This window comes from Mobula hypostoma, chromosome 2, assembly GCF_963921235.1.
Source record: "Mobula hypostoma chromosome 2, sMobHyp1.1, whole genome shotgun sequence".
NCBI classification, from domain to species: domain Eukaryota; kingdom Metazoa; phylum Chordata; class Chondrichthyes; order Myliobatiformes; family Myliobatidae; genus Mobula; species Mobula hypostoma.
This window is the reverse complement of record NC_086098.1, coordinates 219,009,678-219,036,493: the sequence shown is the minus strand read 5'-3', so window position 1 is coordinate 219,036,493 and position 26,816 is coordinate 219,009,678. Positions and strand designations below refer to the sequence as shown.

At 44.4% G+C, this 26,816-nt stretch overlaps 1 protein-coding gene across 3 annotated transcripts in view; it reads right to left on the bottom strand.

Annotated features, from left to right (window-relative positions):
* Positions 1–19,276, bottom strand: part of LOC134336848 (protein-glutamine gamma-glutamyltransferase 2-like) — a 72,063-nt gene extending 52,787 nt beyond the window's left edge. For 2 of the 3 annotated variants that reach the window (XM_063031431.1, XM_063031448.1), the window contains exons 1-3: positions 19,241–19,276; positions 9,208–9,372; positions 5,895–6,134 (exon numbers count right to left, since the gene is read on the bottom strand). In XM_063031431.1, coding sequence (XP_062887501.1) covers positions 5,895–6,134; positions 9,208–9,372; positions 19,241–19,250 — 415 coding nt within the window. In that variant the 5' untranslated portion in view covers positions 19,251–19,276. Of the gene's footprint in view, positions 1–5,894; positions 6,135–9,207; positions 9,373–13,872; positions 13,936–19,240 lie in introns of those variants that run through there. The other variant, XM_063031439.1, reaches the window with a different exon arrangement.
* Positions 19,277–26,816: the final 7,540 nt, after the last annotated feature.

Below are 26,816 nucleotides of genomic sequence, written 5' to 3'. Positions count from 1 at the left end.
CGCAGCAATAAATTTATGAACTCTGTCAGATGCACTCTACACTTCTGCTTATTTGTTTGTTGTCAATGTCTTGCCGTTGCTGTCCTCAGATCAGTTAAGCTGATCTAAGATCACTTAAGGTGGTGATGTCACTCACTCTCACTCACACGAGCGATTGATAGTACACATCCAGGCGCAGATCCATGGTCTTGCGAGACTAATGGATCACACACAAACACACACACACAGTGCTTTTACAAGCTAGCGTCGGCCTGGCACGTGCATTATTTTGGTGGCGTGAAAAATGGATCGATTTTTAGTGAGAAAACGACCTCATCCACAGCAATCAGTGGTGCCACAGCCTGAGCCTGTCTTAATTGTAAGTGACATGCAGAAAGAAGTAAGTGGAGATGAGGACGACAGCAGTTCATTGCAGGACTATGAGGGCAAAGTAGAGGAACAAGAAATGGAGTGGGATTCGGAAGAGAACATGGATGAAGCTGCTCTAAGTGCTAGTGGGAATACTGTTAGTGACGTTAGCCAGCAGCCTGAGGAAGGACCCCATCGGCCAGCATTGAAAAAGTATTTTTTGCTGCTCGCAAAAGTTTGGCAATCAGCAAAGGAGTTTTATTTGTGGCTGAATATTTGATCATGAAAGATACTACGTTCTGCTTCACATGCACACATTTCCTGTGTGGAGGACATGGGTCCCATTCTGAGTCTACCTTCACTGTCACCGGTTACCGCAACTGGTGGAAAGCTACAACAGCTTTCAAAACCCACCGTGTAAGTGCTATGGAGCTCATAAGTTTGCTATGGAGACATGGGCCGAATTCAGATTGAGAAAACAAGATGGTTCAAGATTGGGAAATATGCTTGACAAAAGACATGCAAAGATTGTCCAAGACAATTGTGAGTATATGAGAGCTGTGGTTGAGTCTCTAGCAAGGACAGACAGTGAATGACACAGTGGAATTTCTAGCTCCAATGAGACCCTACCGCAATGCATTTATGGATTTATACAAACTAATCTGCATTTCACTGACTCTACCTGTGACATCTGCCTCGTGCAAATGAAGTTTCTGTTGCCTCAGATGCCTCAAAAACTACCTAAGGAATAGCAGCGGCGATGCTCGGAACAGCAACTTGGCCCTGTTGGCCATGAACAGCCGGAGGACCAAAGCACTTGACATCCAGAAAATCATTGATGCTTTCACCACCAATCACAACAACAGATGGATTGTGCTTCTCTGAAAACATCAATGGTGAGCACAGTTGATTTTTTAAAAATTTGTGCCAAGACAAATGCTGATTATAATTATTACTTTGTGGTAGATACCCCATAGTCCTTATGTTTCCTGCAAATCCTAAACTATTACATTTACTGCTATTAAGCCTACTGCCTATTAAGCGGTGATTCTGTTGATTTTTGTTTTAAATTCAGTAGCCGAATTAATTGAGATATTGCATGGTCAGAGTACGATTTGTCCAACTCCTGGTAAAGCCTTGCATCTGTTTTTGCCTTATTTGACTTTAATAACAGTGTATCTTTTGGCATTGTCTGTCTATGTAATGCGAATAGCAGTGGACATTCTGGGTTAGTGTTGTATTTTTCAGTTGAAAAGCATGCATTTGACGTTGATTGCGGGATTGGTGCATGATTCACGTTGTGTACTGTGGATTGGATGCTCTGTTGGTTTGTTTGTTTATGCTCTTTGTAGCCCGGGTTGTTTCCGATGCTGTTGACACTGTCACAGTTCACTTCAATATTATATTTATCAATTGCTGTTGCTTGTGAATCAACAGAGGCATTTATAGTAGGCACATAATACTTGAAACTGACTTTTAAACCCCTCACGTCTGGCCTTACACATACATATTACCATAGGGCAGCGGTCCCCAACCACCAGGCCACGGACCGGTACCCGGCAGCAAAGCATGTGCTACTGGGCTGCGAGGAAACGATATGTAAGGGGGTTTCGATTTTTATGTTACTGCAGAGGCTAATTAAAATGGCGTCTTTGTTATGTTAATCTGGGGAATGAGGCTTTGTTGTGTTAAACACTGAGAAAGTTTGCGCTAACAGTTTGTTTTTGCTTTAGAGTCTGATAAGAGAGTGCTATTAACCAATTGGGATAGTTGTTATGGTTTTGGTGTATTTGAAGATACTGTATGCGCGGGGTTTTGGGGCAGAAGGCGGGAGAGCGAGACAGAGGATGGACGAGGTGCTGTGAGTCTGCTAACGGGGTCGGACCCTGAGTGGGACGTTCGGCGAGGAGACGGAGACGGACTCGTGTGGAGCGTCTGGTCGACCACCGTTGTTGGTCCCAGGCGGCCGGTCGAGGTGGTCCGAGGGGGTCGCAGGGTGAAGAAGAAGGTCCTTGAGCTCCAACGGTTTTTGTGCATGAAGAGATTGAACTTTGATAAGTGTGGCGCCTTTTATTTTCCTTCTATATTTTATTCTCTTTTAATTATATAGTTCCAGTAATACCTATAAACTGTAAATCATTTAATTGCATCTGGTGTCTGTTATTTGGGCTGGGTGGGGTACCTCACACAGCATCCACACAAACGAATTATCCAGTTTGGCAGAGCCGAGGCTGTTTCCCTAGACGACAGCAAGCCGAGCAACCCTGAGGGTGGCCGGGGGGGGGGCTACAGATATGATTTGGTCAGCTGCACCTTTCCTCATTCCCTGTCACGCACTGTTGAACTTGAACGCACACGAGGTCATTACCCGTGCGTCATCCATGTCAGCACGGGAAGAAGATCAACTCCTCGAGCTTGCAAATGACGGCAGGCAGAAAAGTATGTTTGACATAACATCTCTGCCGGCATTCCGGATCAAAATCAAGGCTAAATATCCTGAGATAGCCATGAAATCACTGAAAATGTTGCTTCCATTTCCAACATATCTCTGCAAAGCGGGCTTTTCTGCAATGAATGCAACGAAAACTAATTTGCGGAATAGACTGGACATAAGGAGTATTGCTGTCTCCCATCACCCCTCGATGGCACCGTCTTGTTTTAGGGAAACAAGCCCAGGGCTTCCACTGATTCAGCCATATTGGTGTGTTGCAATGATTTTATATGTTCATACGGGGAAAATATGTGCTGTGTTTTTAATATCCAAACGTTACTTAAAATATTATGATGCTATTGACTTATAAGTGCCTTATAATTGACTAATCACTATATTCATGCGCTGTGTTACATAAAACCTGAAATAACACTAACATAAAGTAAAAGCAGGAATTATATGATAAATACACAGCCAATATAGAGTAGAAATAATGTACGTACAGTGTAGTTTCACTGAACAGAATTGCCAAAAACATTTGTAGAAAAAAATGGGCACGTACACGCATGTGCACATAGGTGCCTGCGCAAAGCTTCATGGTCATGGAGTAAACACAACGTATTTGACTGCCGCTCTTGTCCGTTGGCCACCCCCCCCCGGTCAGACAGTCTGCAAGAATATTGTCAACATTAAACCGGTCCACAGAGCAAAAAAGGTGTAGGACCCCTGCCATAAGGGGTCATTCAGCACCGTCACTGAATAATTCAGCCCCACTGTAGCACCAGCAAGAAAAAATCTCTGTCACCGCCACTGTCTTTATGCTATTAGGTTGGAGGCCACCTAGATGGAGTATGAGGTGTTACCCTGTCATTCTGAGAGTGCTATTATCATGGCAAAAGAGGAGGCCATGGACCAAAATGTTAATGGAGATAAGAATGAAAATGGTTGGCCGCTGGGAGATACTGCTTTCGGCAGATGGAGCGGAGATTCTTGATAAAGCGGTCTCCCAACTTACGACAGGTCTCACCATTGTAGAGGAGGCCACATTGGTAGCATGGATTACAATAGACAACACCACAGATACACAGGTGAACTGTTGCCTCACCTGAAAAGACTACTTAGGACCCTGAATGAAGATAAGAGAGAAGGTAAATGAGCAAGTGTAGCATATCTGTCACCTTCAGGGATATTTGCCAGGTGGGAGGTTAGTGGGAGGGGCAAATGGACAAGGGAATCGTGGAGGGAGCAATCCTTGCAAAAAGTAGAGAGTGGGAGGGGTGGTGAAGGTGTGTTTGGTGGTAGAATCTCATTGAAGATGGCAGAAGTTGTGGAGAATAATGTATGCAGAGTCTCTTGGGGCCATTGAGCTGGAATAGACTGATACTGTGCTGTATTTCTAAATATGAAAAATAATTATTGGGAATGTGGATGGAGAGTGTCAGTTGGTTGGGCTGGTGCAGAAGAGTGCTGACTAATCATAGTACAGCCAGAAAATAAGCTTTGATTGATTGTTTGTTGGCAAACTGGAGAATATCTGGATCCATCAGCTTCAATAGGTGAAAGATGTGTTCCAGTCAGTTGCAGTCTAATTTTGCACATGTTCTTGAATCAGATATGGTTCTTTTTCAATTAACCTAGCATCATGGAATCATGGAGTCAGGCTGGAGAGAAACAAGTGTCTCAGCCCACCTCACTCATGTCGCTGATGAAGTATCCATCTATACTTATCTAGGTCTCCAGTCTACTATTCCTTGGTATTTCAAGTGCTCGTTTAGATATTTCTTAACCATTGTGAGAACTCTGCATTTACCAGCCTCTCAGGCAGAGTGCAGTGCATATTTACCAGGATGTTACTGCAGTGAGCTACTTGGCCACCCAATTGATGGTCTTCATATTACCAGTTCTCTCTGAAGGTCTTCACCTGTGACCAAGGCAGGTGATCTCTACTCCAGCTTCCAGAGCAATAGAGATTAGATTAGATTAGATTCAATATATCTCTCAGTTGCATGAGTTTTTTGAGTTCATTTATTTCAACATTAAAAATTGGCAGAATTCATGATCAAACTCATCTCCTGAACAACACTTTTAAACTTGTACAACAGGACTTCCCATGTTGTTGCTCATGACAATTTGCACCACTACTCATTTTATATGCAATTAATATTCATACTTCATTTATCATTTCTGCATCAATTCACAATGTCTTGAATTCCTGACAAGGGAACTGTAATTGTAATGACTTTAAGGGGGGGAATGGGTCTTATAGTCAATTAAAACAACAGCAAGTCTCTACTTGTGATGCAAAATGGAAGCAGGGACAGGGAGGGTCCACTGTTTGAAGTACAACTGCTTTGTAAAAACTGTAAAGCTGAGGCTATGAAGGGCAGCAGAATATTATTGGCATTCCCATAAACAGCTGAACCAATATGCTGCCAACTTCGTCTTCAAAGTAAAACAGAATGAATGTGTGACCTTTTTTGTGTAGAGTTTGACTTCACCAATGTTGGAAGAATGGCCCTAGAAATATACTTCTATGCCTTATACATTTGGAAAAGTGCATTGCAAAGAGACTGATGTCTCCAATCATTCAAATTAACAAGGTAGTATCTGCTGTGGAATTTAGTTTGGCACTATGAAACATAGTGACTCTGACGTGTTTTACACATTTACTAATAAATGGTCAAATTTGGAAATTAAAGCAGAGAAATGGACCAAATGACCTGATTATTCAATGCTTATATTTTTTCACCCCACTTCATTGAATTCTCTCAGCAAACATTCCATTCTTTCCTCCTACATATATTGATTTGGCTTTCTCTTTGAATCATCCATGTACTTCCTCCCAATTGCTCCATATGCAAACAATTTCTATTGTTTTGCCATTCTCTGGGAAAAGAAATTCCACTTAGAATATTTAAAGCATGTTCCATGATTGGAATTCCTATATGTCTTGATGAATTTTTGCAATTGGAAGCAGCTACTTGTGGCAACGCTACAAATTGCCAGTAGCTCATCAAAGTTTTCATGAGTTACATAATATTGGTGTAGTAGCAGCCCTCTCCAGTAAACTACCTGCTTTGAACTCCATAAGTTACAGCATTAAAATTATACATACCTTTACACCACGGGTTGAAAAGTAGTATGAACTCTCCTAGTTTGTACCTCATCATCTGAGATCCTTTAGGCCTCAGGAGTACTAAAGTATATCGTCCAATCTTGGCACTTGGTGGTGGGAATACAGTTAGGACCAACATGGTTCCAGTGTTGGAAACAATGGCTCCACTCCACTGTCTTGGATTAATTGAACTTATCTGAAACACGGCTTTTGTTCCAGATACTTCTACAGGTTTTGGCCCTAACAAAGGATAAGAAAAAAAAGTTAATTCAACATTTAGTCAGACTACAACACACACAAAATGCTAGAGGAACTCAACAGGTCAAGGAACATTTATGCAAAGAACTAAATAGTGGATATTTTGGGCTGAGACCTTTCATCAGGACTGGAAAGGGGGAAGAAGCCAGAATAAGAAAGTGGGCAGAGGGGAAGGAGTATGAGTTGGCAGGTAATAGGTGAAGCTGGATGAGGGGGAAAGTCAGAGGGAGGGGAAAGTTAATGAAGAGAGAAGTTTGAGGATGATAGGTGGAGAAGGTAAAGGGGTGAAGAAGAAGGAATCTAATAAGAGAGGAGAGTGGACCATGGGTGAAAGAGTAGGAAGAGGGGTACCAGCGGTAGCTAATAGGCAGGTGAGGAGAAAAAGAGTGCAAGAAGGGAGCCAGAATGGGGAATGGAAGGTGGGGGGCAAAATTAGGGGAAGTTAGAGAAACCAAAGTTCATGCCATCAGCCTGGAGCCTCATATTGAATATGAGGTGTTGCTCCTCCAGCCTGAGAGCTGCTTTCTCACGGCAGTAGAGGAGGCCATGGACTGACATGTCAGTATGTGAAAATTCTCTAACCTCCACGATCTTCAATGGAATCCTATCACTAAACACATCTTTCTCAACACACCTTCACTCTCTGCTTTCCATGGGGATCGTTGTCTCTGAGATTTCTTTTCCCATTCATCACTCCCCACTGATCTTCCTCCTGATACTTATCCCTGCAAGCGCGACAGGTGTTGCACCTGCCCATTCATTTCCTCCCTCACCACCATTCAGGGCCCCAAACAGTCCTTCCAATTGAGGCAGAACTTCACCTGCATGTCTTTACAGGGTTAATTTCGGGATTCCGAGCAGAGCAGAGGTAGAGGGGGATCTTGGGGTCCATGTCCATAGGTCCCTGAAAGATGCTGCATGAGATGATAGGATGGTATAATGTGTTGGCCTTCATTAGTGGGGGGATTGAGTGCAAGATCCATGTTTCAGCTCTATAAAACTCTAGATGGACTGCACTTGGTGTGTTGTGTTTAGTTCTGGTCACCTCATTAAGACCATAAGATATAGGAGCAGAAGTAGGCCATTTGGCCTATCGAATCTGCTTGGCCATTCAAACGTGGACTGATCCAATTCTTTCAGTCATCCCTGCTCCCCTACTTTCACCCCATACCATTTGATGTGCTGGCTAATCAGGAACCTATCTATCTCTGCCTTAAATATACCCAGTGACTTGGCCTCCACAGCTGCTCGTGCAGCAAATTCCACAGATTTACCACCCTCTGACTAAAATAATTCCTCCACATCTTAGTTCTAAAGGGATGTCCTTCAATCCTGAAGTCATGCCCTCTTGTCCTAGAATCCCCTACCATGAGAAATAACATTGCCATATCTAATCTGTTCAGGCCTTTTAACATCCTGAATGTTTCTCTGAGATCCCTCCTCTTTCTCCTGAACTCCAGGGAATACAGCTCAAGAGCTGCCTGATGTTCCTCATATGGTAACCCTTTCATTCCTGGAATCAGTCTCGTGAATCTTCTCTGAACCCTTTCCAATGTCAGTATATCCTTTCTAAAATAAGGAGCTTAAAACTACACACAATACTCCAAGTGTGGTCTCACGAGTGCCTTGGGGAGCTTCAACATCACATCCCTGCTCTTATATTCTATACCTCCAGAAATGAATGCCAACATTGTATTCGCCTTCTTCACAACTGACTCAACCTAGAGGTTAACCTTTAGGGTATCTTGCACAAGGACTCCCAAGTCCCTTTGCATCTTTGCATTTTGAATTCTCTCCCCATCATTAAGGAAAGGATGTGACAGCTTTAGAGAGGGTGCAGAGGAGATTTACCAGGATGATGCCTGGATTAGAAAGTATGTGTGATGAGATAGTCCCTTGAACAAGCGAAGGCTTTTCTCTTTGGAGGGAAGGGAGATGAGAGGTGACTTGGTGGAGATGTACAATATGATAAGAGACATAGATCAAAGCAGCGAGGCACTGGTCTGAGAACATATCGAAGTGTCAGGGTCCATGTCTAAGAGCAAGGAACGACCCAGACAATTTAAGCACCAGACCAGATTGAAAAGGTCAGGATGTTGGGGCCAGAAGTGAGAGATGGGTCAATTCAGCTGGCTGCTCCCAGAGGCTGAACTAAGGCTGTGGCCTGCTCCTGAATGAGCTGCAGTGATGCCTGGCTTCATGTCTATGGACTCATTTTTGTGAACTTCAGTTGTGAATGTGATTTGCTAACTTCTATTGTTTGCATGATTTGTTTTATTTTCTCTGCACATTGATGGTCTTGATGGTCTTTTTTATGAGTTACATTGGATTTCTTTTTTTGTGGCTGCGTGCAAGGAAATGAATCTCAAAGTTGTAAAACGTAGACATACTTCGATAATAAATGTATGATGAACTTTGAACTTTGGATAGCTGCTTCCCAGAGTGGAGCTGGTTAATTCAAAGGGTCATAACTTTAAGGTGTTGTGACGAATATATGGGGGGGGGGGTGCGGTCAGAGACAGGTGCATGTAACACACTGTCAGGGTGGTAATGGAGGCAGATACATTAGGGACATTTAAGAGAATCTTAGATAAGCATATGGATGACATAAGAATGGAGGGTTATCTGGGAAGGGTTAGATTGATCTTAGAGTAGGTTAGTGTTAGCATAAAATTGTGGGCTGAAAGGCTTGTACTGTGCTGTACTCTGTTGTATGTTTTATCTTCTAACATCCTTACTGAACAAACATAGAATGATGTGACAGCAACATTTCCCATAGTTTAGTCTCATTCAAGGAGTGAGGGCTGATATTGCAGGCTATTTTAGATAAAGTATTTCAGATTTATGTGAATATGTGGTTTCTGCTTCCTTTCTGAAGAGTATTTAACCCCTAAATGAATTCTTACTACAACTTATAACAAGAAACTAAAACATGCACTTCTTTTTCAGTTGAATTTGCTGTGTACTACTTTTGTTACAGAAATACCTTATTAAAATTCATACATTGCTTTTATCTTAAATTGCAACCCTCCCTATTTTATTGATGACTAACTACCTGTCTCAGCAGTGAACAAAACATTGTTGTGGTCTATGATACTTTCATCCTTGTTCGCATGCACAGAGATTTGGAAGGTTTGTCCTCTCCTGATGATCAGTCGCTCGGTGGTGATCTCATCGGTCCTGTGCTGCCGGTTGTTCTTCTCACAGTGAAAATCAGCAACTGTAACAGAATCCACACCAGAAGGAAATTAAACAGATAAGATTAGAGTGAACTACAACATATTCCATTTTACCTTTCAAGGAGAAAATACTGTACAATTTGATGTTAAATATTTGGGGATTCACTAGTTATGGACTAAAGATTTGTCATCACACAATGTTAGTGCTCAACGGAAGTGCTTCCTCGTAGAATGGTGGAAGTAAGAAAGAAGCAGTTACGAACATCTCTGAGAGTGATTATGTGGTGTAGTTGTCTTATTTGATGTATGGAAGGTTCTTCACACCTCTAATTGTGCAATATCTTAGATTTTTTTGTATTGAAAGGAGTGGTACTTTTGGGTGACGTAATGATAGAATTATTAATCCCGAGACTACTGCATCTACAGGAAGTTCTTCTATTGTCATCTTTTTGAATGTGGGTGTGCTGACAGATCGAATCAACCCATTTCCTTTTCAGTTTATTGTACAATAAGGGAGGATTCTTCTGCAGGAATGGCTGAAACAAACAGATGTGTACACTCAGGTAGTAACTTGATAATGCTCCTGGTGTAAGTTTACAGAAGTGCATTCACTCTATTGGATATGACAATTAAACATATCCATTTTATTGAATGAATCAGTTGTGATTCATGTGTATTCTGTTAACAAAAAAAAATCTACACTTGAATCACATTTTTCCCAAAGCAAGCAAGACCCATTACATCACGAACTTCAGAAAATTAATCAGCTGTTATTCTTACTCTGCCACCTTCTGCCAAACACCTGAACCGTCTATATCCCTTTAGTGTCCTCCTCAAACATAAGTTCAGTCTTGTTCTGTATGATCAGCAAACATGTATATGCTAAACTCTGTCTCTAGTATGTACAAAGTATTTTATAAATTGCTATGGCCTGGTACAAAACCCACTTTCACCCCACTAGCACCACATCATTGCCTAATGTTACTGTAGCCTTACATATACATAAACAAAAACATCATTTATCTCACCAGTATTTCGATACAATATTATAGGCTGATGATACGCACTTGATGTGGCTTATAATGAAAGTGCTGCCCCTTAATTTGTAACTAGATTCAGTGGCTTAACGTATTGCGGTGAGCATTTGGTCCATAATATCAGACAACGAAGCTCGTTAAACTCAACAACCATTTTATTGTGATAAACACAAAACAGCCCGGGCACTATGACCTGAAGAGAGAACCTAACCAGTCTCACATAGACGGAGGTGACAGGGTGACCCACAAATACACAGGCGAATAACTGTATAACCCAAGCTAAAATGTAACAATAAATGAACTGGAACTTCCCACCATAATCCCACAAAAGCATTTTAACATGAGAACAATAAATAGTGCTAGTTATTAGAAATGCAGGGGTGGGTTGACGACCACATCCCTTCCCAGAGCGTCATACTGCCCCCGCCGGTCCCCGTGCAGCACGTCTGCCTTCCACCACTCAGGGAACTGCACCCGATATACCACATTAAAGAGGTTGAGCACCTCTCCCGGTCCCTTCCAGTGGCTTCCAAGCCTGGGGGATAGTCCTTTCTCCCAGGAGGGGCTACTACTACAACGTCGACTCAGGCCTAGGAGGCCGGCGTCGGGCACAATAACGGACTCTCCACTTCTCCCTCTCCCTCATCGGTGTGTTCAGTTCATCTACATTCACCGCACCGCTGTCTTCTAGGAGAGTGTTGACCATAATATTGGGAGGGTGCCCGGGGTTCATCCTCCCATGCTTGGGCTCCCATATGATGACTAGGCTGGCAGGTAGCTCGGGGTGGCGTAGACAGTGCCCTGCTAGTTGCAGTCATCTCGCCTGGGGCCCCCACCATGTACTGCTGCATTGGCACCCCAGACTGGCGGCCCAGACCCTTCTGGGACTTGCAAGTGTTACAGCAGTGCACAAACAGCTCCATGTCCTGCTTGTACTCAGGCCAGTAGAAGCTTTCACGCAGCCTGCCCAACGTCTTTGCAACTCCGAAATGGCCAGCCCCACCAGCCCCTGCACCGACCACAGCACCGTGGGACCGCCAGCTGCAAGAGATGTCTGTCAGCATGGGACAACTGTCACTGCCCGAAGAGCGACCTGTCATGGACCTCTAGCGTTCCCCACTGCGAGTATAGGACTTGGGTCTCTGGGTCCGGGGGGAGACCTCTGCCCACTCTGGCTGCCGTCTCACAGTCAGCCATCCCCTTACCTAGGCCAGCACAGAATCTCTGTGCAGCTGCTGACTGTGCTGGGGAGGTGGTCACTGGCTGCCACCTGATGCACTGTCACTGTGGCTTGCCCATGATTCAGCTGTGCTGTGTTGGGCTACCGCCGGGTGTGTTGCACTGCCGCGGGCTGCTGTGAAACTGACGGTGGTCGCGGCTCCCATTGGGACCGCTTCCTGGAGCCGCCCTGCTGGAGAGCCACGGCTTCGGCACCGAGGTAGACTGTTGCCCCCGACACACTTACACGGGCCCCCCAGTGGGACAGCAGGTCCTACCCAATGATGCTGGGCTCTCGGATGTCGGCGAGCCACACCTCGTGCTCCACTGTGTTTCTCCCCACTACGATGCGCAGCCATCTCTTCCTTCTCATCGCCTCACAGTCACCAGAGAATGTAGCCAGCTGGACTGCTGTCATTGTCCACAGCAGTTCCGTGTTGGGGAGAACACTGGGACAGATGATGGGGATGGTTGACCCCGTGTCCACCAACGCATGCCATCTGATGCCCTCCACCGCGCAGTCCACGTATAAGCCTTGCTCTTTGCCCAAATGGCACTGGTAGCAGAGATAATTTCATAGCCATCGGCAGGGTCAGAGTCGCGCTGGTCAGACCTGTCTCAAGGGCTCCTCCTCGACAGTTTCCTCCTCTGCCTTGGTGACACAAGCCCAGGCTCGCTGCGTAAGGGTCGATGTTCGAACACCTTGAGGGTCTAAAATTGCTTCTTCCCTCTCCGCCCTACCCAGCGATGATGGTAATGCCAGGTGAACCTGCTGGCAAAGGCGCCCCACCGTCAACGCCTTTACAAAGAGCAAGCTCTTCCTGGGCTGCAGGAGCGAACTAGTCATGCCAAGCACAGTGGTGAAGATCAGCTGCCGATGCCCCCTGACTTTCTCCCATACGGCGCTGTTTGATGCACAGTTCTTCCCTCATGGCTTCTGCCAATGGCCTCTGCTCGAAAAACTATTCCAACGCCACTATGAGGGTCCTGTAGTCACGCTGCTCCACTGGCGTTAGGTCGAGGAGGGCCCACAAGGCATCTCCCTCCAGTGCCAGGGCGAGGTACACCGCTGTCTTGGTGGGTCACCATCTGTTGTGCCATGCAGTAAGTTTGTCTTGTGCTAGATAAGGCTCCAGGCGGCTGGTGTCATTGTATCTAGGGAGCTTCAGGATAGACCTCGAGGCACAAATCGTCGAGGCACTTTGATCTTCTTGCGGCAATGGCGTCTGCCATGGTGCCCATCCTCCCATGGCTACGGCATCTTGGGTTCCCCGGTGCAGGTGGGTACTGAGGCGAGTGATGCGCTCTGCTCTGTCCCCTGGTTTAGGGGACCTGGGTATGCTCGCTCCGTCGGGACTCCCTGGGAAGTCACGATGCTCAGTTCCCAGGTCCTCCCTCTGGGTCTCGTCTTCATGGGCCCTGCCCGTGGGTGCGGGGGAGGCATACTGCTCGGTCCCTTGTCTTATTACCCAGGTCTTAAGGCACTCTATCCGCCATCGTAGCTCTTCAATCTCGTCGTCGATCTCGCATCCCACTCCTGACACCAGTGTAAGCATTTGGTTCATAATAACACACGAGGAAGCTCATTGAACTCAACAACTGTTTTATTGTGATAGACACAAAACAGACCATGGACCATGACCCGGAGAGTGAACCCCACCCAGTCTCACACCGACGAGGGAGGTGACCATCAACCCCGGTTACAGTTAGGGTGCCACAAAAAGAAAACATCATGACATAGGATGTGAGTGATGTTAAACCTATTTTGATACGGGTCTCTATTGTGGACTGAGAATGGGAAGGGGGTAGGGAGAGGGGGAATCATGGTTGAGAAAATGGGAAGGGAGAGGGGAGGGAGCGGAAAGCACCAGAGAGGCTATCTCTAATGATCAATCAAGCAATTATTTGGAATCGAAAGATCTGGCCTGGTGTCTCAGGACCGGGTATGTCTACACCCGTGTCACACCCAGCCCTGGCATTCTCCTGCCACCTGTCCCACACCCTTCCTACGGCACTCCATCCTTGCCATTCCCAACATCTTTTGCTCCTGCCAGATTTACAAACTCGCTCTCTGCTCCATATTGACCAAATACAGTACTGTGCAAAGGTTCAAGACACCCTAGCTATGCATATGTGCCCAAGACATTTACACAGTCATGTATGTACTTTGATAATAAATTTAATTTGAACATTGAATTTATTTTAAGCAAATCTTTCCGGTTCTGTGCTACCCAGCCACCTCTGCAGCTGCTCACCCCTTAAACAAAAAGTGTTATAGCGACTCACGTGCTGCCATGCTCCTGTCAATGAAGTTATCCTTCAGTTTCACTGATTCTAGGCAAATTTGCACTCGAATTTATACTGTTGACATGATGTGATTGGTTGCAAGATACCCGCATGCTGTCTCTGCCTGTTATTAGCCTGGCCAAATGTTGCCCAACCTGTCTTGCCGACAGACAAGAATGATAGTATGATGCTATCTCATTCTATCAAGAAAGGTATTCAGATATTTCTGCTACTCCATCTGAATGGATAATGATTAGTTGTGGCCTGTAATTCATTGTCTGCAAATATGCTGCTAACTATGCAGTTCAGGTTTCTAATTGCATTTTTCACCTGCTCTCACTGAACCAGTGGGGTCTCACGCTTTACAGACAAGGCTCAAGATTCAAGATGGTTTAATGTCATTTTCAGAACAAGTGTAAAGGAGAACAAAATAATTGTTACACTGGATCAGATGCAGCTTAAAAAACACAATAAGCTAAAGAATGTAATAATAATAAAACACAATAAATATAAATACATGAGATAGCTTATGTACTTGGATTGATTGCCTGTCCATAAAGTGACACAAGGCACAGGAATGAATGTACATAAGGTGATGGACCGGAAATGATAATGTAGTGATGGTAGGGTGGGTCAGTGGGTGGATGTGTTCAACAGTCTTACTGCTTGGGGAAAGTAACTGTTTCTAAATCTGGTGGTCCTCCTGTGAATGCTATGTATCCTTCTCCCTGATGGGAGAGGGACAGACAGTCCATGAGGGATCCTTTTCCAGCACCTTTCTGTACATATATCCTTGATGATGGATAGTCTATTGCTGATGATGTGTTGGACAGTTTTGACGAAAACTGTTGTATTTGAACACAAGCATTTTAACACAAGAACAGTAAACAATACTAGTAATTAGAAATGCAGGGGTGGGCTGTCGACCGCACCCCCACCCCCTCACCAGAGCGTCACAATATTCTGCAACATTAAGAAACCATAAGTCTTTGCTGCCAGTTTTGTGGAAAGGAGGTTAAAGAGCTTTGACAAGGTGACAACATCATGAGATGTGCCTGAACATAGGGCATTAAAGTATATCACAAGTATCTTTTTAGGTCTCCATTCCAGTAGATTGAGTCGCAGCAAATTTGAATGCAGCTCATAGGCGGAACTCTCATGCATGTGTCTGCATGCTCCTGTCCATGAAGGCATTATTCAAGTGGACCTTTGCAGTCAGCTTTTATGTGCAATCTCTTACAGCAGTTTTTGAGCCTCTGATGTCTGAATCATGAAATAGGTGCTGTTAGCACCTTCTAGAACCTCGGAAAATCACACAAAAGTCAATTTCCTTCTGGTTAGGCCTCTGTAGATTGAGGAAATTTTCATGAAGATGCTTTCCTTATGAAAAGCGGCAGAAGTGAATGACTTGATATGATGGCGGATCGCAAACCAATAAAGCAAATCTGCAAACTTTGCATTAAGTTTAATGGTAATGGTAGTGGCGTGCGGAGATGGACTGCAGTTGCTCTTACTTAGAGCATAATGAATGTGAAATGTGCAACAGGTTTAATGCGTTCTCTGCCCAAAAATGGGAGACAAAATATTAGGCCAAATACTGGTCAGCCGGACTTTGATGATGAATTTCACACAGGAGTGCTAGCAACTGCACCTTAGATTGGCTGCCCCAGTCCAAAACCAACAGCATTATAAAGGGATAGTTGTTGAACTGACATCGTTTGACATTAGTCAGTTGTACCCCTTCACACTTCCTTCAAAAAGGAGGAGGAATTTTGAGTGAACACCAGTCATGGATTCAGAGAGAAATACACCATGGATGCAGGTATTTTAGGCCCATGGGTCCATGCAGACTACCGTGCTAGTCCCAATTTACTGTGTCCAGCCCCCATACCTCTGAGCCCCAGCCTTCCATGTACCTATCCAAGTGTTTCTTAAGTGATACTATTGAATCTGCCTCAACCACTTCCACTGACTGCTCATCCCACATACTCAGTACCCTTGTGTGAAAAAGTTGCCCCTCAGATCCCTTTTAAGTCTTTCTCCTCTCACCCTAAATCTATGCCCTCCCCTGGGGAAAAGACTGCCACGTTCTAGTCCTTGTAACAAGCTCATAAATCTTACCTTACTCTTCCAGTTTAACCTCATGTTTCCTGACATGGTGATCAAAGCTGTACACAGTACAGCCTTTTCAACAACTTAGACAATGGCAACATAAAATCCAAATTCCAGTGCGCAGTGCTATGACTTCAATGTGCTAAACACCTTTTTCACCACACTCTCTATCTGTGACACTGATTTCAATCAACTATATGTGTTTGTTCTCCAGGGTTCTGCTGTTCCATTACATATCCTAGTGTGCTGAAGTTCATAACATAAATACTACGCTGCTTTGACTTTCTAAAATGCATCACCTCACACTTACCTCTGTTAAAATCCCTTTGCCATACCTTGGCCCACCTCCCTAACTAATTTAAATCCCTCTTCATTATCAGCAACTCCTCATAATTTTGTGTCACCTGCAAATTTACTGATCAGGCATTGTGCATTCACCTCCAGGTCATTTACATAAAAAAACAAGTAACAAGGTTCTGACACTGACCCCTGCAGTACAGTACACCATTAGTTATCAGTTTGCCTTCATTCCAAGAAACAACCTTCAACCACCACCCTCTTCCTCCTACCTCTGAGAAAATTTTGAATCCGTGTAACTAGTGCTCCCTGTATTCCAAAGGAACTAATTTGCTAGACCAGCCTACCATGTGGGACTTGGCCACAAATGAGCAGCATTCACTGTTCTACCCTCATCTACCTTTTTAGTTACTTCCTCAAAAAATTCTAAAATCTTAATAAAGCATGACTTTTCATGTAGAGTCATGCTGACTGGTTCTCATCCTGTTCTGCAGAATTTCCTCCAGTAACTTCCCCACTACTGATGTCATGCTGACCAGCCTTCTGCTCCCTGGTTAAACAACAGAACAATATTAGCTGCCTTTCAGTCACCACTAGCTAACAGTGAAGCAGGTATTTCTATAAAGGCCTCCTGAACTTCTCTAACCTGATACAAAATCCAATGATGCACTTGGTAAGGTCCTAGGAATTTATCGAACATAACACATTGTAAACTTGCAAATAGCTTCTCCCTAGTAATGTGGAAGTTCTGCAAAACATCTCCAATTGTTTCCGGTAGTTTTTGAGCAGTCATGGTTTTCTCCTTGCTAAACCCTGAGGGGGAATATTTATTAAAACTCCCACCCATTTCCTCCGGCTCAGGACCGCTGATCTCTAAGTAGACCTACTCTCTCAGTAGCCACCCCTTCACTCTTAATATAGCCTATGGAATTTCTTTGGGATTTTCTTGAACTTACCTGTCAGATCTATTCGTACCACCTCTTTGCCATTTTAATTTGCCTCTGAAGAATATTCTTTATCTTTTTATCGTCTTCAAGAAACTCACTCAAAAATGACCTCCTAAACTTCCCTGAGCAGAACCTCAATATCTATTGTCAGCCAAGGTTCCTTTAATTTGCCAAGTTTACCCTTCATCATAACAGGAACATGCCACTCCTGGACTCTTTATATCACATTATGATCATTTGATATTACTTGATAACACATTTCTTTTGATAACGTCCATGGACTGTTTCTCCTCCTATTGTGCATAAAAGCGAACAGGAAAATTACCTTGTTTGTACCTGATGCTGATGCAGCATCTATTTCATTGAAGGGCTTTGCACAGATAATCATTAGATTAGGATGTACCAGAAATAATGGAGGACTTCATTCAAAATAAGACGGGCTACATGGAAATTGCACTAATCGGTGATGACTGTAAGAAGGCATGAATTTACTATCTGAATGTTTCAGAGACAACCCATTTGCTCGAGCTGCCTTTCAGAAGTAGTGACTGAAAATCGAATTCATATGGAAAATAAAGGCTAATATGTTATGAAGGAAGTGCTGGTGGGATGGAATTATGAATATCTTTAAAAATAGGTCCAGGAGAAAGAGCTGAATGTGCTCTTTTTACATGAGGCAGTTGGGTCTGCAATAACATGTCTGTATTTTCCAGATACAACTTCCAACACAGTAAGTCAAAAGAAAAGTTGAAAATAAAAGTCTGCTCTTCTTACATGTTTTGAATACAGGCACATTTACAAATTTATTCTTTAAAAAATATGGCTTTAAACATAGCAATCTCTCTAAAACTCGCATGAAGTTGTTAACTACATTATAAAAAATAATTACAAAACATATAAAAAGGCAGTGGACATGACCCAGTCCATTGCGGGCAAAGCCCTCCCGTCCACGGAACACATTTATGTGGAGCGCTGTTGCAGGAAAGCAGCAACCATCATCAGGGCCCCCACCACCCAGGTCATGCTCTCTTTGCACTACTGCCATCAAGAAGGAGGTACAGGAGCCTCAGGACTCATACCCCTCAACCATTAGGCTCTTGAACCAAAGGGGATAGCTTCACTCAACTGCACTCGCCCTATCGCTGAACCGTTCTCACAACCTATCGAATCACTTTCAAGGACTCTTCATCTCATGTTCTCAATATTTATTGCATAGTTATTTACAATTATGATATTTTTCACTTTGCATTTACACAGGTTGTTGTCTTTAGCACAGTTGTTTGTCCTGTTGGAGGCAGTCTTTTATTAATTCCATTGTGTTTCATGCAATTACTGTGAATGCTCGCAAGAAAGCAAATCTCAGGGTAGTATATGGTGAATTCAATACTGTGCGAAGGTCTTAGGCACCTGTATTTAGCTAGGGTAGTATTTGCTCTGTACTGCTGCCACAAAAAGAAAAATTTATGACATAGGTGAGTGGTGTTAAACCTGATTCTGATATGGGTCTCTATTGTGGACTGAGAATGGGAAGGGGATAGGGAAAGGGGGAATCATGGTTGAGAAAATGGGAAGGGAGAGGGGAGGGAGCGGAAAGCACTAGAGAGGCAATCTCTAATGATCAATTAACAGTTATTTGGAATCGAAAGGTCTGGCCTGATGTATTAGGACTGGGTATGTCTACACCCGTGTCACACTCGCCCCTGGCACTCTCCTGCCACCTGCCCCACACCCTTCCTAAGGCACTCCATCCTTGCCATTTCCAACATCTTTTGCTCCTGCCAGATTTACAAACTCCTTCTCTGCTCCATATTGACCAAATACAGTACTGTGCAAAGGTCCAAGACACCCTGGCTATGCATATATGCCTAAGACATTTACAGTCTTGTATGTACTTTGATAATAAATTTAATTTGAACAATGAACTTACTTTAATCAAATCTTTCCACTTGGGTGCTACCCACCCAACTCTGCAGCTGCTCACCCCTTAAACAAAAAGTATTATAGCGACTCACATGCTGCCATGCTCCTATCAATGAAGTAATCCTGCTTTCCGCTGCTCCTTCAGTTTCATGATTCTAGGCAAATTTGCACTGGAATTTATACTGTTGACATGATGTGATTGGTTGCAAAATTCCCGCATGCTGTCTCTGCCTGTAATTAGCCTGGCAAATGTTGCCCAACCTGTTTTGCCGACAGACAAGAATGATAGTATGATGCTATCTCATTCTATCAAGAAATATATTCAGATATTTCTGCTACTCCATCTGAAGGGATAATGATTAGTTGTGGCCTGTAATTCATAACCTGCAAATATTCTGCTAACTATGCAGTTCAGGTTTCTGTTGCATTTTTCACCTGCTTGCCTCTTCTCTCACTGAACCAGTGGAGGATCGTGCTTTGCAGACAAGGTTCAAGATTGAAGATTCAAGATTGTTTAATGTTGTTTTCAGAACAAGTGTAAAGGAGAACACAATAATTGTTACCCTGGATCAGATGCAGCTTAAAAAAACACAATAAGCTAAAGAATGTAATAATAATAAAACACAATAAATATAAATACATGAGATAGCTTATGTACTTGGATTGATTGCCTGTCCATAAAGTGATACAAGGCACAGGAATGTCTGTACATAAGGTGATGGACCGGAAATGATAATGTAGTGATGGTAGGGTGGGTCAGTGGTTGGATGTGTTCAACAGTCTTACTGCTTGGGGAAAGTAACTGTTTCTAAATCTGGTGGTCCTCCTGTGAATGCTATGTATCCTTCTCCCTGATGGGAGAGGGACAGACAGTCCATGAGGGATCCTTTTCCAGCACCTTTCTGTACATATATCCTTGATGATGGATAGTCTAGTGCCGATGATGTGTTGGACAGTTTTGATGAAAACCCTTATAGGCCCATTGTAGAGCCTTCTACCTGCTGCAGTGCGGTTTCTGTACCATGCAGTGAGGCATTATGTTAGAATGCTGTGAGTACAGATGGAGATAGTCCAGCTCTCTTCAGCTTCCTCAGAAAGTAGAGGCATTGGTGAGCTTTCCTGACTTTGTAGAATGTGCTCTGGAACCATGAGAGGTTGTGCAAGGTGTGCACCCCCAGGAGTTTGAAACTGCTCACAGTTTCCACTGCTGTGACACTGATATGAAGAGAGGGATGACTAGTGTGAGTTGTTCTGAAGTGAATAACCATCTCCTTTGTCTTGTTAGTGACATTGAGTAAGAAGCTGAGCACCAGGCCTCGAGCTCTTCCACCTCCTCTCTGCAGGCCATCTCAATGTTGCTGCTGATGAGCTGTCATGTCATCGGTGAACTTGACGATGTGATTACACAGGTGTATGAACGTGCAACCATGTGTGCGAAGAATGAACAGCAATGTATCTGTAGTGCTAAATCAAGAAAGTTGTGCCTGTTAAAACTCAGACTCAGGAAGCCCCAAACTCTGTCTTGAACTAGCTCACAGAATACAATATCAACTGCTTTTAACTTCTTCATTTATTTGTTCTTCTTCTCTTTCTATTGCAAGTGTGAATGCAGGCATGATTTCATTCATCCATTGGTAGTGGTCATAGAGTCCTACAGCGAGGAAAGAGGGCCCTTCGGCCCATCACGCCTGTGTGAACCCTTTTACATTTCTATACTAATCCCATTTGCTTGCATTATCCTTCTTGCTTTGTCTATTTAACTGCCTTTCTAAATCCCTCTTCAAAGCAGTGACTGTATAGAAGTGGTGAGGTGCCCAAGAGTGGTTATTCTATACCTTACATCTATCCTTTAGATTTTGGCTTGAACCAGTACAGGCAGAGATAAATTCTCAGAGCAGCACAGCTCAGTTTGAGCTCATAGGACGAGACGTTTCAATCCCTTTGATAAGCAGGTCCTAACTCATCTCATAGCATAGGAATCTTGAGGTGGGACTTGGTGGGTGGTAGATGCTTCCCAGGGGTCATCAGGTGGGCTCCCCTCTTCTTAGATGTTTCATCAGTTTAAGCCCACTGTATCTCCAGAGGGCTCAACAGTGCAACCCAGCATCCCAGGTGCACCCACTTCACATCTGGCCACCCATGGTCATTTTAGGGCCCAGCTGCCATCACTCCTCTTCATCCATAACCAGTGGCTGCCTCCCAGAGCTCTTTTATAGCTTGCCGCTGGCCCTGGCCCCGGACTCCCAATCCCTTCAGCAATCTGACCATGGAAGTAGCCACAAATTCTCTGCAGCCAACCTCTATTGGAACAATCTGCACCTTCCATCCACACTGCTTAGTATCTGTGGACAGAACAGCGTGTCTTACATGTTTCCCCTCATACGCCTCACAGACTGCATATCCCAGGGCATGGAGAGCTCTGAAATTACCACAGCCTCAGACTGCTGGACCACAAGACCTAGTCTGGTCTGAAGGTGATAGTGGCTACCTCCAGAGGAAATATTAGTGTTTTGTCAAGGTCGACAGCCATGTTCCAGTCACGAGCTGGCTCCAGTATGATTGACCCCAACCACCTCACTGAGGGTGGCACTGTCTGTCCTTTCCGGGCAAAGGGGATGGTGGTTCTTCCAGTCATATGGGGCTTAGAGTTGTTATTCAGCCTTTGCCAAACAACTGAGGATCTGCTTGTGCCTCCATGTGTATCTTCCTTGAGTAAGGCTTACTTTGCAAGATGAGAGGATGTGCTTGAGGTTTGCTGTTCTCCCACAGAATGGACAAGCTGGGTCTTCACTGAGACACTGGTTCAGATTTTTGGGAGTTGGGTGAACATCATAAACAGCATCTATAAGGAAGCTAATCTTCCTTGCCGTCCTTTTACCTTAAGTCCCACTGAATTTTCTTTTCTGAATGTTTTTCCACCTTGCCCACTTTCCCTGTTTTGCCTGAGATACTGCTCTTGCATACCTCATCTGCTCCTCCTGTCGCTGTATTTCCTCCACTACCATAGCTCGTCTTTGCTTTTCTGTTGTCACCTTTTGCCAAATGGGTCTATTTGAGCCCGTGCCAAGGCCTCCCTCTTCCAGATTGCACCTGGCCCATCATGTCTGCAAACCTGAGTGCTGCTCTCGCCTGTTTGATTGACTCTGCTGGACACCACTTTCTCCCTAAGGTCCTGGGTGCAGTTTCCTGGACAAGTCTGTCATGGGATTCCCAGAGAGTCATCTCAAACCTCACGGTGGCACACTTGAACTCTTCAGTCAGCTCCGTAACAGGTAACTCCAAAGCTCCTTTGCCATACAAGTAGATGTTACTTAGTGATCTTGGTAGATCCATCCATTTCTTAATGAAGGAACTAACTGTCCTCTCCAGCTTTTCAACATGAGTGATGGGGACTTCATACAGAGTCAGTGGCCACAACACCTTAGGGAGCCGTCCAAACTGAAGGCACTCCCAAGCTTCTTAACAGGCATTTCTGACGCAGTAGGAATTACTTTCCCATCCACATGGAACTTATAGTTGAGCAGCCTTCCCTTGACGATAGAAATGCTCCTAGACTTCGTTGTTTTAATCATCATTCAGGCCCATTTGATGTTTGAATGGAGCTTCTCAAGCAACCATTTGGTACGTGGGATGGTCATTGTCAGGATGGTTAAATCATCCATAAATGCCCGGATTGGTGGTAAGCGAAGTACTGACTTCAGTCTTTCTCCTACTACTACCCATTTAGAAGCTCTAATAATTACTTCCATTGCCATGGTAAAGGCCAGCAAAGAGATAATACAACCTGCCAATATGCCTATCTCCACAGGTTGCTAGGCTGTGTTGTACTTGGCAGTTATCAATGAGAACTGGAGATCTCGAAAGTCGGCTTTGACCAGGGTTGTAACACATTCTGGTACACAGAAGAATTTAGATGAAGACCATAGGAGGTTATGTGAGACCGACCCAAAGGCATTGGCTAGGTCCAAGAACAAGACATGGAGGTGTATGCTTTCCCTTTTATCAGTTTGTATTTGATGCCAATTTAAGCTTGTGTGTTCCAAGTGGCCAGTGAAACCCGGCATCCCCACCTTCTACACACGAGTGTCGATGAAGTTGTTTTTTTTTCCCCCAGGTAAATAGACAACCTTTGTGTTATAACACTGAAAAATATTTTCCCTTCAACATTTAATAGATCTATTTGCCAAAACTGTCCAGTTTCTGAGGAATCCTTTTTCTTTAGGAATTAGAATTCCTCCTTCCCGCCACCAAGCTCTAGGAATAAATTTATTCTTCTAGACCACCTCCGTCTGTTTCCATAAGTAGTTTAGGACTCAGTGCATTTTTGTAGAGTTTGTATGGAACTCCATTTGGCCCTGGCGCTGAGGCAGCCCTTGCCCACTTTACAACTTTTATTATCTCACTATTTCTGGTGGGGGGGACTGATGTCAAACTGCTGATGTGGAGGGTGGATGGGTGGCATATCTGAAGGTACTGAGATGTGTTCAGTTCTCCAGCTGTCTGAGTATGTCAGCTTCAGGTGATCTTCCAACTCTTCCTTTGACATCTTAGGAGTTTCATTCTTCTGCTTTTTGAAAATACTTTTCATGAACTTGTAGGGGTCCTTTAGAATCGTGTCCGAGTATGTTCTTTCTTCTTTCTTCGAAGACTGAGGTTTTCTGTCCTCCTTAGAGTCGACAGTCGTGCCTTCAGTTCTGCCTGCAGGATGTTGATTCCTTCTCTTCCCTCCATGGTTAATTTTCTCCACTGTTTTTTCAGTTGCCGTCTTTCCTTAAAGAGGCCCTCTATCTCATTTTATCTTCTTGATTTGGGTTGGGCTGTGGCTGGCATCTTTGTCTTATTTGTCCCACTCCACTTGCCAGATCTGAAATGTGCAAGATGTCATAAGGTGTGCGTTGATGGCAGACCCAAATGCAAGACACAGACACTGAAGCACTAGGAACAGGACTAGGTTTGGCAAGAAAGCAAGGTGAGTAAGGAAGAAACTATGCTGGACATTGACACAGGCCCTGGACAAGACTAGGATTCAGGGCCTGGGCTAGGACTTGGACTAGAAAAACAGGACCCAAATGGGGAACTAGAAATGAGGAGCCTGGACTGGGAACAGGATACTCTGGAACCAGAGCCTGGACAAAGACCCAAAACTGGAACCAGAGTCTAGGCTAGGACTCGGGACTAGGATCTTGGCAAGGATTCGGGACTAGGATCTTGGCAAGGATTCGGGACTAGGTTCTTGGCATGGACTTGGGACTAGGATCTTGGCAAGGACTCGGGACATGGCTACAGGACAGGACGAGGTACCCCAGCACAGGACGAGGAATCTCCAGCATCGGGCTGGGCAAGGAACCAGAACTAGATGACACAAAGCTCAGATTTGAACAGGGCTGGAACACGGTGCCTGGACTTGGTCTTGGAACTCAGGAACACCGAGCCTTGGATGTGGACTGGACGCTCAGAGCCTTGGATGTGGACTGGACAAGGTACTCCAGGGCAGAACGAGGTTCTTGGACTAGGTTTGGCTTGGCTTGGTTAGGCTGTTGAATACGGAGCCGGGACTCCTCCTTGGAGCACAGGGTCAGGACCCTTTCATGGACGCAGGACCGGGACCCTTTCTAGGATGCAGGGCCGGTACTCTTTCATGGACACAGGGCCGGGATGACTGCCAAGGATACTTGCCAAGGGAGCTGCCAAGGATACAGATGGGGATGATCCAGCACAGGACAAGGAATCTCCAGCACAGAACAAGGAATCTCCAGCACTGGGCTGGGCGAGGAACTCCTGGGTTGGCGAGGACATGAAGCTCAGACTTGTATAGGACTGGAACTTGGAACACAGAACACAGAGCTGGGACCCCTCCTTGGGACCAGGACCTAGGGCCAGGACTCTTCTTTGACACGGACACTAAACACGGGGACACAAGGAGATAGTTCCAAACTCAATAATATATAGTTCCTTATCTTGGTGTGGCAAGGCTTGGGTCTCACTCTGGCGGTTGAACTTGACAGGGATACAGGCGAGACTTCAGAAGGAAGGGGAAGGGAACAGTCCAGCTGGGAATCCTTGGTTTGAGAGGTATTTATGTGCCAGCCCCAAAACGAGAATCGGGTGCCAATTGGAACAAGGGTAAACAGGAAAACCTGGAATAAGGAATCGACGGATCAGACCATGAACTGGAATGCGAACTTCACGGACTGGACCATAACATAAGGCGCCCTTTATTTTAGAACAATAGAGATTATGAAAGCCAAGTTCCCTTGAGCTATCAAAGGAGGGGAATGACAAATTTTCAGCCAATTCCTGGAATGTGTCAGAAACATTGCTGGACATGCTCAACCTTCCAGTCTAATTATGGTCAGCCACTGCTCTTGCAGGTATTTAAGAGAGAGGTAACATTTTTTTTTCTCTGAGGATTGTGGTTCTGTGGGACCATCTCCCTCAAAGAGTGTGGAAAGTAGGGTCTTAGAATTTTTTTTTGAGGTAGAAGCAGACAAATTCTTGATAAGCAAGCCAAGATAGGATACCTGAGCTGAAATGTCAGGGTATCAAAGTTCAAAGTTTAAAATAAATTTTATTATCAGAGTACATATATGTCACCACATGTAACCCTGAATTTCATTTTCCTGTGGGCCTACTTAACAAATCTCTAGAATAGTAACTACAACAGGATCAATGAAAGATCAAGCTAACTGTGCAAAAGCAAATGTAAGTAAATAGCAATAAATAATGAGAATATGAAATAACAAGATAAGGAGTCCTTAAAGTGAGATCATTGTTTGTGGGAACATCTCAATGGATGGGCAAGTGAGTGTTGTTATCCCCTTCTGGTCACGAGCTTGATGTTTGAGGAGTAGTAACTGTTCTTGAACCTCTTGATGCAAGTTTGAGTCTCTTGTACCTTTTACCTGATGGCAGCAGCGAGGAAATAGCTTGGCCTGGGTGGTGAGAATTTCTAATGATGGATGCTGCTTTTTGATGACAGCATTTCATGTGGTTGTACTCGATAGGTTGGGAGGGCTTTACCCATGAGGTACTGGGCTGAATCCATTATCTTTTAGGATTTTTCTGTTCAAAGGCATTGCCAGTCAGCACACTTTCCGCCACACATCTACAGAAGTTTATCAAAGTTTTTGATGTCATGCTGCACCTTTGCAGATGCCTAAGGAAGTAGAGGCACTACTGTGCTTTCTTCCATTTGTACTTGTGCGCTTGGTCCAGGACAGATCCTCTGAAATAGTAACACACAGGAATTTGAAGTTGCTAACCCTCTACTCCTCTGATCCTCCAATGAGAACTGGCTCATGAACCTCTGGTTTTCCTCTCCTGAAGTCTATAATTAGCTCTTTGATCTTACTAACCTACTAACATTGAGTGTGATGTTGTTGTTATGATATCACTCAGCCAAATTTTCATTCTACCTCCTCTATGCTGATTCATTACCACCTTTAATACAGCCCACAACAGTGGTGTTATCAGCAAACTTGAAGGTGACGATAGAGCTGTGCTTAGCCACACAGTCATAGGTGTAAAGTGAGTAGAGCAGGGGGCTAAGCACATAGCCTTATGATGCACCTGTGCTGGGGGAAATCGTGGATGAGATGTTTATGCCAATCCAACTGACTGGGGTCTACAAGCGAGGAAATCCAGAATCCAGTTGCTCAAGGAAGTATT